Here is a 15,842-nt window from a genome sequence, read left to right as displayed (position 1 = left end):
CCGAAAAAATTTCCATAGCTGAGGCACTCATACTGACGGAAATGAGAAAGCAAACTGACCTTAAAAAAAAAAAAAAAAAAAAATGGGAAGGTCAAGGGTCAGCAGCAACTGTCTCCTCACAGTATTCAGAATGTTGACCCTTTTCCCTCTGCTCGTTTGCCGAGAGCTTCAATGAATTTCAGGGCTTTCTCACTCGACGAATGCACAATCTGACAATCTAACGGTTATATTCTGCCAGTCTAAAGTATCAGATACAAATAAGCATAAAAGCTCGCTCAAACTCGCATTATCGGGAAGTCGACAGAACACAAAGATAACAGCTTTCGGGGAATATAGCCATATTAAAAAATATATATATCCTGAAAGAACAGGTGAAATGTCAGTGACTAGAGGTAATGAATTTTTACAAGTAAGAAATGCAGAAATGCTATGCTATCATAAGATTGTCTGCAGCAAAGTCTAAGAAGAGGTCAAACGCGTCGCCATTAAGGGTACTCCAACCACCGCAGGTGCCTTGCGGAAAAAAGAAATCGGGTAGGATCGGTTTTTAGGAAAACCATCAGAAACGTTAAATCAACGATAACAAAGTTAAATGCGGAATTCAATAAAACCATTACGGTAACAGAAAAAAAAAAAAGAATGAATGGACACCATTCCGTCGAGTTAAATTGGTCATCAAGCGTGATCTCCAAGGAAATGTAGCTGCACAATGTCAGTCACAAAAGATCAATCTCTGAAAGTAAGCTGCCAACCGCCCATTCATGGGTTTTCAGGTCTGACAGCGCGTGCATGAGTCGTGATGTATCCCTTGACATTCTTCAGTGTCTATTCTTTTCATAACAATGTACATTAAGTGTCAACGATTTGTCACGACTCGTGTGTTCCTTTTCATCATCTTCATAGTAACTTGCGGAGGCGATCAGTTTCCTTGTGCAAATCAACAACGGTGTATCCCTGCGTCTTCTCGCTGCGATGGGGTCAGGGACTGTAGAGATGGATCAGACGAACAATGCAGTAAGTATTGTAGTTCATTAGTTATTTCAATTCTTGTATATATTTTGATATTTATAGTGGACTGCGCGTTTTCCACGCTGAAAGTATTAAATAATAATAGCGATAATGCTGACTTGCAATTTTTTTTTCGAAAAGAAAGAAAGAAAGGAAGGAAAAAATTGTCCAACAAGAACCCAATTTACAAGAACATCTCCAAATTGCGAAATAAAGCCTCGGCGGCATATCATATGGGAAGGCAGTTTTACAATAATGAACAAAGTTGAAATGGTAAATTGGTCACCGTTACTAACTGGTTATTGGTTGAATGCTGTCATATCCGTTTGTCTTTAATTTCAATTAAGAGCCTCAATGATATGAACGCGATTTTAGTGATGGCGAAAGTTACCACAAAAACATATGATATAAACTGTAATTAGTGGAATAAGATATCAGCGATTTTTTCTTCGAGATGAACTCATCATATGTATCATAGCGTTCGGCAAAATCAATTGCATATGCGTCCAATGGGAGACACGAAACGATGAATTGTACCTTGCAACATAAAATGCTGCAATATACTCTGAACGCGGACAATTATTATGCTGTACATGAATACTACGAATTTTCTCGAGTATATTAAGTTCCTCAAGTGTTGTTATATTAATTTGAAAAAAAGCCATTATAAAATATAAAGTTATAGACCCATCAACATTGCCTTGATTGTCTATGTTAATTGAACTCGAAAAGGCAAACATACAAGGTAGGGCTTACGAATAAATTTTTCTTGAACATGTTTATTTTCGTTACCCTTGCATGATACAGAAAATTTCAATGTGACCGCTAAAGCTCATAGGGTTCAGTGGTATTATATAAATATAAAAAAAAAAATTGATTAACTCTTCCTTTTCTTTCATGTTTTATCTGCACCAATCAGCTAACCGTACTTAAATCTAGATCTATTTTGTGTCATCTTGTAATATTACTAGGAGAGCGACATTAAAGTAAAGCCCTATGTAATGCAGTGATAGCGAGGCTGTATGGGTAAATAGATTCAAAATAACTGATCAAACATGTTTACTGATTTAATATTTTTTTTCATTTACATTTACAAAGTCCTTCCGTGAAGAAAGCTAAAGTTCATGAGTATTCTTGCTATCAATAATAGTATAATAAAGAGTCTTCATGATTCTTTATTTGGTCTCATCCCTCTGTAATTTCCAAACACACGCATTTTTTTTAGTTAAATACCTCGCTTTTCCCAAACGAAAATTTCATGTTAAACGCCCTCAGACAGAGAAAAACTAGGAAATCAATTTGACATTCTAAAAAAGGGAAAAAAAAATTACATAGTGAGGCCAAAGGTGAGCTGCAACTTTTTCCTTTCTAGAAACGGCATGGGCTAAATGTTAAAATGCGACACTTGGTAGCAAGAGTTATGGTAAATCATCCGGCAATCAACATAAGAGGTCTTATTGTTTCATAACAATGCTTGTCTGTCTGCATATTGGTTGAAATTTGTTGAGAATTATGTCGCAAGCTCCATAAGCCTGAAGATGGAAAAAATAAAACAACAAGAACTGTGCTACAATTTTAATCTATATTGGCTCGGATTCACCCTGACTGCGCAACAGTCTCGTTTTTTATCGCCAACTAGTGTGCCCAAGTGCCCGCGGAGGACGTAAGTGGTTTCCTAGAAATGTAACTCTAAAAATGGCGTCAAATTTTATTAAAAAATTTTTTGTATTTCAAAAATTCGGTTAAAAATTACAGATGGAACGTTTGCCAGTATTACGAAAATGGGTGCCCTGGCACAGTTGCCATGTTTTTCCCCTTCTTAGCCCCCAATTACCAAAAAAATACCCGAATTCGGAATACCCGGCCACTTAATATGCGTCCCTAAATAGCTGCTCCCGCAGTCCCTTACGGTAGTCACCAAATTAAATAGAACCCACACATTCAAATATATGTTCTTCGTTCTTCAGTCAACCGTAATTTAAATTTTAATTAAAAGTCATATCTTAATTCCTCGTTCTTCAAGCGTAATTCAGGTCGGATATCCCTGCGGATCTCAACATCGCTAGCGAGTGAACACACAGATTCAAACAATTATATCATCTTCGTTCTGAAATCGGGAGTGCGGGATTGCGGGAGCACTGGTTTAACTGCCCTATCTTTTAATTATTCTTTCTCGTCGAGAGCGCGGGACTGTGGGAGCACTAGTTTAACTGACCTCTCTTAATTGTTCTTCGACTACAAGAGCACGGGACTGCGGAAGCACTAGTTTAACTACCCTCTTTTTAAATTATTCTACGACTTCGGGAGCACGGGACTGCGGTAGCACTACTTTAACTGCCCTCTCTTTGAATTATTTTTTGACTTCGGTTTGTTCTTCGATTTGTTAACGTTCAAAATTGGTCGGGTATTCTGAAGTTGCTCCCAAATATACCTCCGTTGATCCCCAACTCGACGATCGACGCTGCGAGCACGAAAGTTTAATTTTTTTTGTTTGGCCTCAACTGAGTGGCTATTTTATATAATTGTTTCTATTGAAAAATGCAATGGTTTACACTTGCTAATGTTTAATACGGTGGTATCGTGATCTTGGGAATTTTGTGGTTGACCTTGGGATTTGGTTATTTAAGGAAAAGTTTCAAAGGTACCGGTAAATGACGTACAGAAAGCAGAAATAAGTATGGCGGAGAGTTCTGGTGAAAAAATTTTATGTAACATTATAGTTCACCACTAAATTTTCTCCGGTTCTTATTGGTTTAAATCGATCACATGACGCGATAGTGTTCATCTGTGGAGACACTATCAGGCCATAGTGCCCGGATGGATAGTGCCCGTCCGCGGAAAATACCTGTATTGATAGAACTCATCCGTGAAAAGTTTTGAATAGTTTGACGGCCGCGAAGTTAGGCAGATCGGAAAAACAGTGACGTTTCAATTCTGACAGGTATAACCTATTATTTAACCAATGTACGGTTGCGAATTATTGACATTTGTGACAAGCTGTAGGCGCGGAAGAAAATTTAGTGGTGAACAATAAAAACAATAGAGTGTTTATGTCTCGGAACTATCGGTCTGATAGTTGCCCCTTGGAAATTTGATGTTCTTAAAACTAGCATAATTGTTTTAAGAACATCAAATTTCCGCGGGGCAACTATCAGCCGATAGTTCCTCCACAGAAACACTCTATTGTTTAAATAGCATAGAGACGAGTTATCTGAAAAATATAGATTTGAAAAAAAATTAAAAAATCTGATTTAGTTGACTGATTTTAAAACAGGACAAAAGATTGGTAATTAAAAGTAAAACCAATTCCAATGCCAAGAGCACAAAAATCTGTTAAACTAATGGTTCAAGAATATGACAAAAAGATTATGGTACCTCCTATTCCAAAACCTTAAAACTATTAAAAATGTTTCACCTGTTCCAACACCTACAACTAATATTACAATAAAAGATATAGCACTAAGCGAATTTACTAAATCATTTAAAATCAGTATTTGTAGTGATAATAATGCATGCTCTGAAACAGTTGAAAGAAACAAGGAAAGCGATTTTTCATATGTTAAGGGGTCAATTATTGGAAATGAAAGGTCGTAAGTTTGTTGAGACTTTAAAGATGACTTTTTGGAAAATGAAGGATGGTGAAGATGAATTTCAAAGTGCATTTTTTAAATCATATTCAAAAACTGTGATTAATGATAGAGGCTGATCTTGAGAGGGATCTTAAAAGTTCAAGCTCTGAACTTCTTAATAGAATTGGTAATTGGATTTCTAAAGGATCTGGATGGACAATAGATAGAGTTGATGACCATTTCATAAATAATTATTGTTAAATAAAGGCTACTGAACGGGTCTTCATATATGAAACTTCCAAGTGAATTAGTACTTACAAAGAGTTTGATAAAATAATAAGAAGAATGAAAATAATGAATGTTTTAGATGGTGCCATGTGAGGCATCTCAATCGGCAGCAGAGACTAATCCACAAAGAATCAGAAAGACAGACAAATAGTTTGTTGATAAATTGGATTACTCAGGTGTTGATTTTCAAGTTTCACTGAAACATTACAATAATAACATTGAAAAACAGAATGACATCAGAATTGATGTTTTCGGTTATGAAAATAAGGCATTTCGCCCTCTATATAATTATTTTAAACGAAACACTTGAGAATGAAATGAGCCTATACTTATAATTGATAAGTTATGATAACAAAAGCCATTATGTATTGATAAAAGATTTCAACAAGATGATGAGGCATAAAACCAAGCATAATGAGGAAATAATTTTGCATGTATTATCCACAGTGTTTTAGTAGTGAAGATATCTTAAGTAAACATATGGAGATTGTATTGCTATAACTGGAAAGCAAAATATGAAAATGCCACAAAAAGGTGAAAAAGTTTTCTTTAAGTCTATACAGACAGATTCCACTTCCATTTTGCATTTATGCTGATTTTGAGGCCATGCACACACAGAACCTTATCAGAAGCATACAGATTGTGGTTATGCTTATAACTAGTTTGTTGAACATTGCGATGACAAACTTAGTAAACCAGTTCAGTATTTCAGAAGTGAGAATGCTGTGGAGAAACTTTTGAAACAAATTCTTGAAGAAACAAAATATTGTAAAGATATGGTTTATAGGCCTTCAATAAAGCTTTGAAATGACTGATGATGAAGAAATTCAAGAAAGCTAAAAGTTGCAATATTTGTACAAAATAAAATAATACACAAGTGAATGCATCAGAGTGAGAGTCAGATCATGATCATATTACTGGAGAATTCAGTGGAAGAGCACATCAGGATTGTAATTTGAAGCTCAGGCTCAATATTTAAAAAATGAGGATTCCTGTGATTTTCCATAATTTGAGAGGTTATGATTCTCAATCCACTATGCAAAATATTGGTAAGTTGGTTGAAGAAAAAAACAAATTAAATTGGACGCCATTCCAAATAATATGGAGAACTATAATGGCTTTCACATTGAATGATAATTTGGTGTTTCTTGACAGTTTCCAGTTTATGAGCAGTTGTCTTGTAAAGCTTGTTGATAATTTAATTACCTGAAGACAGTTTCAAATACACAAGACAAAAGTTCAAGAAAGATGAAAAATACAAACTTATGAAACAAAAAGGCGTTTATTCTTATGAAAACAAGGACAGCTTTGCAGGGTTGTCATTAGAAGCCGGTAGGCGGCGGAAATCCGCCGGCTGTCAGACCATTTTGCGCCGGCTACTTTATGAAGCAGAATTTTTGTAATAATTTGGATATATCCACAAAGTTGAAATGGTAAATTGGCCACCGTAACGATTACAAAAGCTGACGTTTCGAGCGTTAGCCCTTCGTCGGAGCGAAGGAATTTTTGTAATATTGAGATCTGTCTTCTCAAGAAATCTTTCTTTTTGTAAATCTGAAGCTTAGTTTAGTGATCATTCTCTTGTATACTCCTGATGTTATGGAAGACAGAAAAACCTAAAAACCTGTACAGGAAATACTGTACAAAAACTATCAGTGGTACAGCTAACTAACGAGTAACATGAAATGCGTGACTTCGCGAAGCACGAAACTGATCGCAATTCACACGTGCGTTGATGCTTCGAAAATCGAAAATGGATGGCCAGCGAAGAAAGCGATCTCTTCAAGATTACTTTTCAGGTCAATCGAAGAAGAGGAAATCTAGCAAAAACGAGGCCAGGCCACCAAGGTAAGAAGGAGTTTCGATTGCTGTCAAATATCATAATTACGAAGCTCACCGAGGCATTTAACAACACAGATCTATCTCATTTAAATATAATGGCAAATTATTGCCGATCAACTACATACTTTCAAAAGAGCTTTAAGAGGGTTGGAAAAGGAAGTTTATCAAGATCTATTTCACCTTGCTGAATCAGTTGTGTTCATTCCACTCTAAATAATTACACAGGCAGGAAGATTCGCCTTAATTTGCCGTAAACACGTACCGCTATGACGCTAAATAATCACAGAAAGATGTTCTCTCGAGTTCGGGACAGCTAGACTCTCATTAATTGCTTCTTTAGACTCGCAGAAAAGAACATGTTTTACGTTATCCGACAAAGACATTTTGAAGGAAAATTTCGTCATTTTGTTTACGATTTCGACAAAGTTCTTCGATCATTGTAAATTTCGTTCCAACCATACGTGGCCGTCAAAGTTGCCGCCAGATTGTTTTTTTTTTTTTTTAAGATTTCGCGACGTTAGTAATTGTTCACCAAATCAGTTGAATTAAATACCTGCAATTAACTTGCTTAAAATTTATGGACCTTTCGACTACTTGTTGTCGATTAAAAAGGTCAAATGTTTCATGTCATCGTGATTTGCAAAGCTCGGGTGATTTCCAGATGTTTATCAGTTGTGATGTTTAGAGATAAGAGGAAATACTTTGATAGACAAAACATACGCCTATTTTAAATTCGGAAGTGGAGCTTGAATCCAGGGGGTTTTTACAGCGAAAAAGGGGGAATTGAATTGTAACACGATGAACCAAATTTATGAACCAGACTCTATGGCCAAAAAAAAAAACAAAAAACAAACAGAAACAAAAACAAAACAAGACAAAAACGCAATGAAAGAAAACGTTATGAGAATAGAAGGCTGAAGCATTTTCGTTGTGGAAGAAGTTCATGAGGAAAACGAATCTTCATTCATTTATTGCTTCTAGAAATTGTTACTGAGAACACCAACGTTTCATCTTAAAAAGAAAGTGGTGGAATTAATGGAAGAAACTTTCCACGTTTGTACATATTTTTGAACTGATTTTAACATCAATGTCTGGCTAAAAATGTTACTTAAATATGCCCCAGAATGCTGGAAAATACGTCACAGAGAGTTTCGCATTTCAAAATTTTTCAGGCGTGTTGCGTAGCAACACGCTGTGCTTGCTCCGCAAGCACAATTTACTTCAGCCGCCTACTCAGTTTAGATCAGACACCTATTACATTTTCTAATGACAACCCTGCAAACAGAAGAAAAGAAATGCTTATAAAATAGATAATGGACAATTATTATGGTAAATTGATGATAAATGTTCCAAGATTGATGAATGAGATGGTTATTGAAATACAAAAAGGTGGGCAGATTATTTATGAAGGTTTAAAGCCAATAAGAGTTTGATTGATTTAATTATGAAAAGAAGAAATTTATGTAATGCTAACGCTATTAAAATATTCAATAATCTCAATACTATTGTATGCCAAAACACAGAGGCAGTGGAAAACAATCTCTTGCTGATTCAAAAGTATTCTATAAACACCAAAAGATTTGATTCAAAAGATTGAAACTTCTTACAGGTACAAGACTTGCAGGACACAATAATATTCAACTCAGAAATGAAGCATACTACAGTAGCAAATGTTTGACCGTCTCATCAAACTCAAAGTAATTGATAAAAATGAATACAATGAATAATATTCATTGAACAGATATAATATTCATTATTAAAAACTGGAGCATTGGATAATGCAATTCAAGCCTCTTTATTGACTTAGCCATTACGGTATATGAGCCAATATACCATACTCTAATATATATACATTGTAACATCCGGTTTCTTCTTACAAAATAAAGTCGAGAAGATTTGTCTAATACCTTGAGGTCGGTTTTTTTTAAATAAAACAATTATTCCACTCGTACTTGTTGGATATGAGATGATTATAGCCAACTCGGCGCTACACGCCTCGTTGGCTATCTATCATCTCATATCCAACGCACTCATGGAATAATTGTTAATTATATCATAAAGTTTTTTAATTATTATGGGCATATTATACATGAAAAGAACATTTGAGTTTTTCTTCAAATGGGACTGGAATTGAAGGTTCTGTCACTCATGATTTTACATTCAAGCTTATTCCTGATTTTGTTTTGGATGAAAGAGCAAAATATAGCATTGCATACTGTTGATTCATTCAGCATGAGCTACAGCTGGTACAGCAACAAAGTATAACTGTTACAATAATAAATTAAAATACAGCACTGATGATGGATCGACTTGGAATACAATCACTTTTCCAGAAGGAACTTTTGATTATCAAGATCTTGATCTGTGTATTAATGCTATTTTGAAATCAAGTGGACACAGTGAACCAGGGATTCAAATAAAACTATATGCAGAAAGATTAGAGTTTTGATTGCTCCTGAAGAGAAATTTTGAGTAGATCTCAGAGAAGGTGATTTCAATATTTTGCTTAGTTTTGACTAGAAAATACCCCCAGTGACTTCTTATGGAGATAGACTGCCAAATATTACAAATGGAATTGATGCTATTCTATTGAAAGCAAATGTATTTTCTGAAAAGCATTATCAATAGAATAAGTTCAAATGCACTTTTAACAATTGACATCAGCAACCTAATCCTCTCAGTTTTCCATTTTCAGTTGAACCAAGAATGAAAAAAATTTCAACCAATTAGTTTGTATTTCACAGATGAACAACAGACCGATTGATTTGAATGGAACTATGTACTGTATCTCTGACTTTGGTTTTTCAAAGAGAAGATTGATAGTATACATATAATAATTATGCAGAGACATACCAAAAACAGAGACACTGGAACATACAACATTCATCAAACTGGTGAAGGTTTAAGTGATTTATTCTCCAAAATAGCAAGTGCAGTAGCTAGAAAAACAGCACATGGTATTGGAAAAAAAGCTTCACCAAAGGTTGCAGAAAAGTGTAGTGAAAAAGTTGGTGAAAAAACTGGACAAGTTTTTGGTGAAAAAATTCATGATTTAGTTCAGTAACAAAGGCACAGGGATTAAAAAACCTGTCATATAAGGAAAAGGTTGGGAAATAGCAAAAATAATGAAGTCAATGTCGACAACATCAATATTCGTAATGGTTCTGACAGGTATAATGTGCATTTTGAAATTGATTTTTATGTCAGCAAAAGAGCAGATAATTAATGCACAATTTGCTGCTGCAGACAATATTGCAATAATCAAAACAGCACATAGTTTAATCAATCACCAGATATCAACAAGAGTTTGCATTTGAAGAATCTTGTTGAATACACAAATTCTTATGCAAAAGATTTTGAACCAACAATTCTTCATTTCCAGACACAAATACTGGTACTGTACAGAAAGACAAATTTGATTTCAAACAGGTACAACATAATCATGAGAAATAATGCTGATGAATCAATGCCTACTGTAGTAATATGTAGTATGAAATGTTATGTTCCAGCCAAATGCAGTATACCATTATGAAGGGTTTGTAAAAAGTCAAAAATTATTCAATCATCAACAGCAGGAGCTCAAGTTAATGTAATCATTTCACAGGTTTGGTTTCTTTGAAACATTTGCGGATCAAATTTGTCCAAATGGAAAAATCAGAATCACAGCGACACTTGTATATGATGATCAAGTTATTTTCAGAGCTAATGGGGTTGATCCAGAAAGATTGATTATTACAAGATTCATTCCAAAATGGTATTTAAATATAATTCAACTAGTGGACAAATGTTTTTGGAAAAATACCTTACACCAAACTCTTGGAATTATTTGAAATAAAGACTTGTGAAAAGTATTCTCAGCCAAAATCCAGATGAAAGTTTTATAATAAGCTTGCACAGCAATACGAAAACCAAGACAAGCCATGTGTGTTCATTTGGGCTCTCGATACAACCAAATAAATGTGTTGGAAACCATAAGAATTTAATCCATATGTTTTTGATACTTATAAAGTTGGATCAAATGTGGCTGGTGCAAATGGACAAAAAATTGCAAGTGCATATCAGTTATTCTTGAAGTGGAAGGTGGTGTTTTTTATCCACAACAGAGAATGAGACAAGACAGAGAAGTGGCAAAAACATACAGAACATTGATGAGATCCAGGGAAAAATTTAATGATTTTCTCACTGGTCCAACAATTAATGTTAAATCATTTGAAGAGCTTTAATGCATTCTATAATTAGATCTGACCAACCAAGAAGTTGAATTGAAAAGTGGAAGCACAAAACTTGAACTGCAATATAGGCTGACTGCTTTAGCAGCAAATAGCTACTTTTGTATGCTCTCATGCTCCAAAAAGAAGAACTATCTGTGGATAATGTGTCTGGAAAAGCTGTTCTGACCGTACTGTATAAATGAGAGTTTAAAAATGTTCATTAATTGAGTATCATCCACGTAAACATGTCATTTATTTTTCATTAACCAAGTATCATTTATATGATAATCAGTTTTCAATGTTCTTAAGTAGTCAATTAATCATATAAAAGATATATGACTCAATATCATCTGCATGGCATTAAATTAAGCAACAATCAATTTTAAACAGGGATTCTAGCATTATGCGCTGGTGCAGACCCCATAATCGGCCATTCTTCGCATAATCCCGCATAATTTGTCAAATAAATCAATATATATGTTACCTATCTTGGTGTCTGGCTTGAGTATTGTATTTATCCTTTTTCTACAGTCGTACAAAATACCAAAGTATCGTTCTAATTTAACAAAACAACCTCATAGATACGAAGCCATTTCGTTTTTATAAAAACTTTGACAAAGCGCTAATAAAAATGTCGAAGAAGGGCCTGGAACCGATATGAAGCTCGACCCAGGTTCCAGCGTTTGGCGGCTTCCAACTGTGGTGGACGTTTACAAGAATTGCCTTCTGTTTTGGCCATATTATTGCTTTTATTGGAAGGAGTCATTTATCAATAATGCGTAATATTCCATTCTTTTATAAAGAGAAAGAATAACTGGGTTTTCTAAGTGAAATTAGTTATAATTTAGGTTTTAAGCGATGACGTCATGGCGCATAATTTCACGCATAATTCGCAATTTTTTTCGCATAATCTTCCTTAAAAATCCCGCATAATTTTAACTTTTTTCGCGCATAATGCCAGAATTCCTGTTTAAACAAAAACACTGCTTCTGCAATAGGAAACAAATCAGTTCTGCTACAACAATGAGACTGAATGCAAGAGAACTTTCAGGTCCTGATGAACTTATGCTTACAAAAACACAAATGAACAAAATAAAAAAATCAATGCATAAAACCATGTTGGTGTTGATGTAAAATTTTCTAAGGTGCACTTAAGGGAAGCTGTTCAACGCGGAGGTTCACTTTGCGTTTCTCTTGCTCAATTTTCCCGACCTGTTCTAAGCAAAGCCACACCTGCTGTTGTGAATATTGAAAACAAAGTGGTAGTTATTTATCTCTTTCTGGCAGAACTATGAGCAGGGATATTTATATGGATTCAAAAGAAGTAGTAACCATGAAAGAATACACAGGTTTATAGTCATATTCCAGTGTTATTAAAAATAAAAAAAAAAAACAGCACTATCTTTCAAATCTTATAATTCCTTAGCAAGATTTAGTTTATATGGAATTTCACAAAAACGTTGAATGAAGATTCTCAAGTAGAAATCGATGGAAAAAGCCTTCAAAAATGCTTTCTATTACTCCAGCAACAATTTTCAATGCAATGAATAAAAAGATAATTAATCAACATTTCTGATCCAAAAGATTCTAAAGACCCTGAAAATAAAGCTTAATATGTACATGTAGATTCACAATTCACTCAGGTATGAAGAGAAACCAAATAATTTTGTCTGATCTAGTTAATATTTCAAATTTCTCAGGAAATAAATATGATGCAAAAATTCAAGAAATACTGTAATCAATCCCAAAGAAGGAACAACAAATAATTCAGCAATCAGAAATTAAATCTCAACTTGAATCGCGTTTCTTGGAAACTATATTTACCACTTTGTGGTGGAACTTTTCAAGGGAGTCTGAATTTAAATATTACAAATGAATACATTTTTCACTAGTTAGAATAAAAATGAAAATGCATTAGAGTCTAATTCATGAAAAAGTGAAATTTGAAAAAGAAATCGAAATTCAAGAAGCAGCGAAAAATGACAATCCAATAACTAAGAAACAATTTGATCAACAAAAACTCAACTCAACTATACAGGGTTCTCAATAGTTTTTTTTAAGTAGGAGGGGATCACTGATAAAGTAGGAGGCTAGTCTTGTAAGTTCTTTCTGCACCGCGTGGGCAAGCTTGGCTGCCATTTTAGAACATACGGACTCGTTACCATGTTCCGCTGTGAACGCCTGGACTCAAGTAAAATGGCGTTCATCGATCGAGTCCTGCAGAACCACAAGCAAGTTTCCCGGTTTTGTTTGGATCACAGTCGTGTAAGAAACAGAAGAGAAATTCGGAAACAACCTCTAAAGGCAAACTTGCAGAACAAAACAAAGAAAAGGAAACTAACTTAAACACAAAGTAAGCCGCTATAAATCCCAAAGTAAGCGGCGATCAATTGCCGGGTGCCGCCTTCTATCGAGACCCCTGACTATATCAAGAAATACAACGATAATTATGATAACAGCTGACAATAATGTAACAGTTGATAATTACATTTACATCAAAAAAAAAATTTCCACAAATTAAACAAATTAACCAAAAAAATTCATCTTCATCAAAAAATCTGATGTCAACACATAATTATTCCATCAACATTGATATCAACAGACTATCAAAAGGCGAATACACAATAGCATTTGAAATGTTTTGGGAAAGATCTGATGTCAATTCCATAAGTACCTTAGTTGCAAGATCAAATGAAATAAACACAAAGAAACTAAGTAAAGAAACAAAAACAATCTTACAAATAAATAAAAACAACGGCAGCCTTCTATCAATTGATGTAGTGATAAACATTTCACAAAATACACCTGTTTACGTTGCTTTGTATGGAATCGCAGGTTATCATAATGATGTACCAATTGATGCTGATGATGGTTAATATTTGCTACAATTTTTCTGTGGTTGTAAATCCGTTATTTCGTGCAATGTATGAACAGTAATGCCTAAATAATATTTGATGTCGCTAGGATAGACACATTTTACCTCTTATCATATCATTTCCACTGTCTACCCATTTTGTAAATATTTCTTGGGTAGACATTTTATAATCATAATCAGTTGGTTGACTACACTCAAGATCTCTTTCGATTTCGTGTCGTCTCGGCTTCTCTTCGGAAAATTTCGGAAAAGTCGAACTCTTCAATGACTTCTTTGTCAATATTAGTGAAAATCTAACGAAAAACCCGGAACCATTGGATTGTTCACTCCTACAAACCCATATTAGTCGTGTAACTCCATCATCTAGTTCTATCGACCTCAAATGGGACGTTGTTAAGCGAAAGGTGATCAAGGCTGCAAACCCAAAGAAACTGAGCTTCTGGCCCAGACCTGGTATTTTCCAAAGACCTCGCTCTGTTTGGTGACTCAGTTGTTCATAGTCTGCAGCCAGTTTTCAGGAAAAGTATCAATGATGCTACTTACCCTTCCAACTGGAAACTGTCTCGTGCAAATCCTCTTTTTAAAAAAGACAGATCAACTGATGTAAATAGCTACAGACCAATCTCTCTCTTCAGGGTACCAGGAAAGATCTTGGAAGATGTAGTCAGCAGCTCTCTGGACCATCACATTGAATCTCAAGGCCTGTTAAGTAATAACCAATAGAGCTTCCGTAAAAACTACACTACTGAAGGCCTTTTGCTTTACCGCACTGAAACCTTAGTGGAAGGAAGCCCTAGACACAGGATTGAAGGTTGGGGTCCTCTTTATTGACTTCAGAAAAGCGTTTGATTCTGTGAATCACCTAATTCTTCAACAAAAACTTAAAGCAATAGGTGTCTCAGGAGACTTTCTGTCTTGGTTTATCAGTTACTTATGTGAGCGTCGCCAATTTTTCAAGTTATCTGGTATAAAGTCTGGACCCAGATTGATAAAATATGGTGTTCTACAAGGATCTATATTGGGTCCAAGGCTATTTTCAATTTATGCAAAAGCCTTTCCGGAGGCTGTTACTGATGGGGAACTATTTATGTTTGCCGACGATACCACCATCTTCACTATTGGTAAGGATATAGACAGTATTATAGTGGTTTTACGGTCGATTCTGGATCAAGTACTTTCATGGTGCAACTCGATCAGGTTGACTGCCCATGAGACAAAATCTGAGGCTTTATGTTGTCGAAACATTATTTTATTGGTCCCTTGCCACTACTGAAATATGGCCAGAGTGTCATGAAGTTTAAGTCATCATCTCAATATCTCGGTCTTACGTCGATCAAAACTTATCATGGAAAGGACATATCATGGCTGTCTGTAAAACGTTTAACAAGAAACTCGCTATATTAAAACGTATAAAATTCCTACCTAAGTCCATTCTAGAGTCTATTTATTTCAAGACTATTATTCCATCTGTCTTTTATGGGATCGCTGTATGGGGCTCATACTCAGTGGTCTTCATGGAAAAACTGGAGCGTGTCCACCTGCGAGCTGCAAGGTTAATCCATAATCTGCCTCTGGGACATCAATATGAACTGAACGACGTGTAAGCTCAGGGGATGGTCTCCTATTTCATATTTTTACACGAAAAGGGTACTATTCGTAACTTATAAATCATATTATGGTCACTCTAATAACTACCTTAACAACTTAGTTTCGAAGCAGGAACACAGATACAATCTAAGAAATATTTTAAATATAAATATCACTAGACCAAAAACGGAAATGGGAAGACTATCTTTTAAGCATAGGGCAGCTATAGCTTGGAATTATCTTCCAGATCGCATTAAGGAAGCTCCCTCTATTTTGAGTTTTTTGAAAGAATTGAATAAAAATAGGGACAACCTGTTGAAAATATCATCTACCAAAGAGTCATCCATGATGAGTGGTTGCGACTAAACAAAGCGATAATAATTCCTCATCTTCATCATTCGAATTCTCTGAGCTTTCAGTGAAGTCTGGCTCATTCGTTGTGAGACTAGTGATTGTTTACCG

At 35.0% G+C, this 15,842-nt stretch overlaps 1 protein-coding gene and 1 long non-coding RNA gene across 3 annotated transcripts in view; one reads left to right on the top strand and one right to left on the bottom strand.

Moving 5' to 3' along the window:
* Positions 1–210: 210 nt before the first annotated feature.
* Positions 211–11,532, bottom strand: LOC148730753 (uncharacterized). Its single transcript, XR_016001003.1, has 2 exons — positions 11,403–11,532; positions 211–985 (listed from the first exon to the last, which is right to left on the bottom strand). It is a non-coding gene; the product is annotated as an uncharacterized LOC148730753 (long non-coding RNA).
* LOC111346662 (cell adhesion molecule CEACAM1) overlaps positions 843–15,842 on the top strand; it is a 23,833-nt gene continuing 8,833 nt past the window's right edge. For both annotated transcript variants that reach the window (XM_088759549.1, XM_088759548.1), the window contains exon 1: positions 843–1,014. In XM_088759549.1, the coding sequence (XP_088615675.1) occupies positions 843–1,014 (172 nt within the window). The remainder of the gene's footprint in view (positions 1,015–15,842) is intronic.

This window comes from Stylophora pistillata, chromosome 5 (assembly GCF_964205215.1).
Source record: "Stylophora pistillata chromosome 5, jaStyPist1.2, whole genome shotgun sequence".
In the NCBI taxonomy this organism is placed as follows: domain Eukaryota; kingdom Metazoa; phylum Cnidaria; class Anthozoa; order Scleractinia; family Pocilloporidae; genus Stylophora; species Stylophora pistillata.
This window is presented reverse-complemented; position numbering and strand designations above follow the sequence as displayed.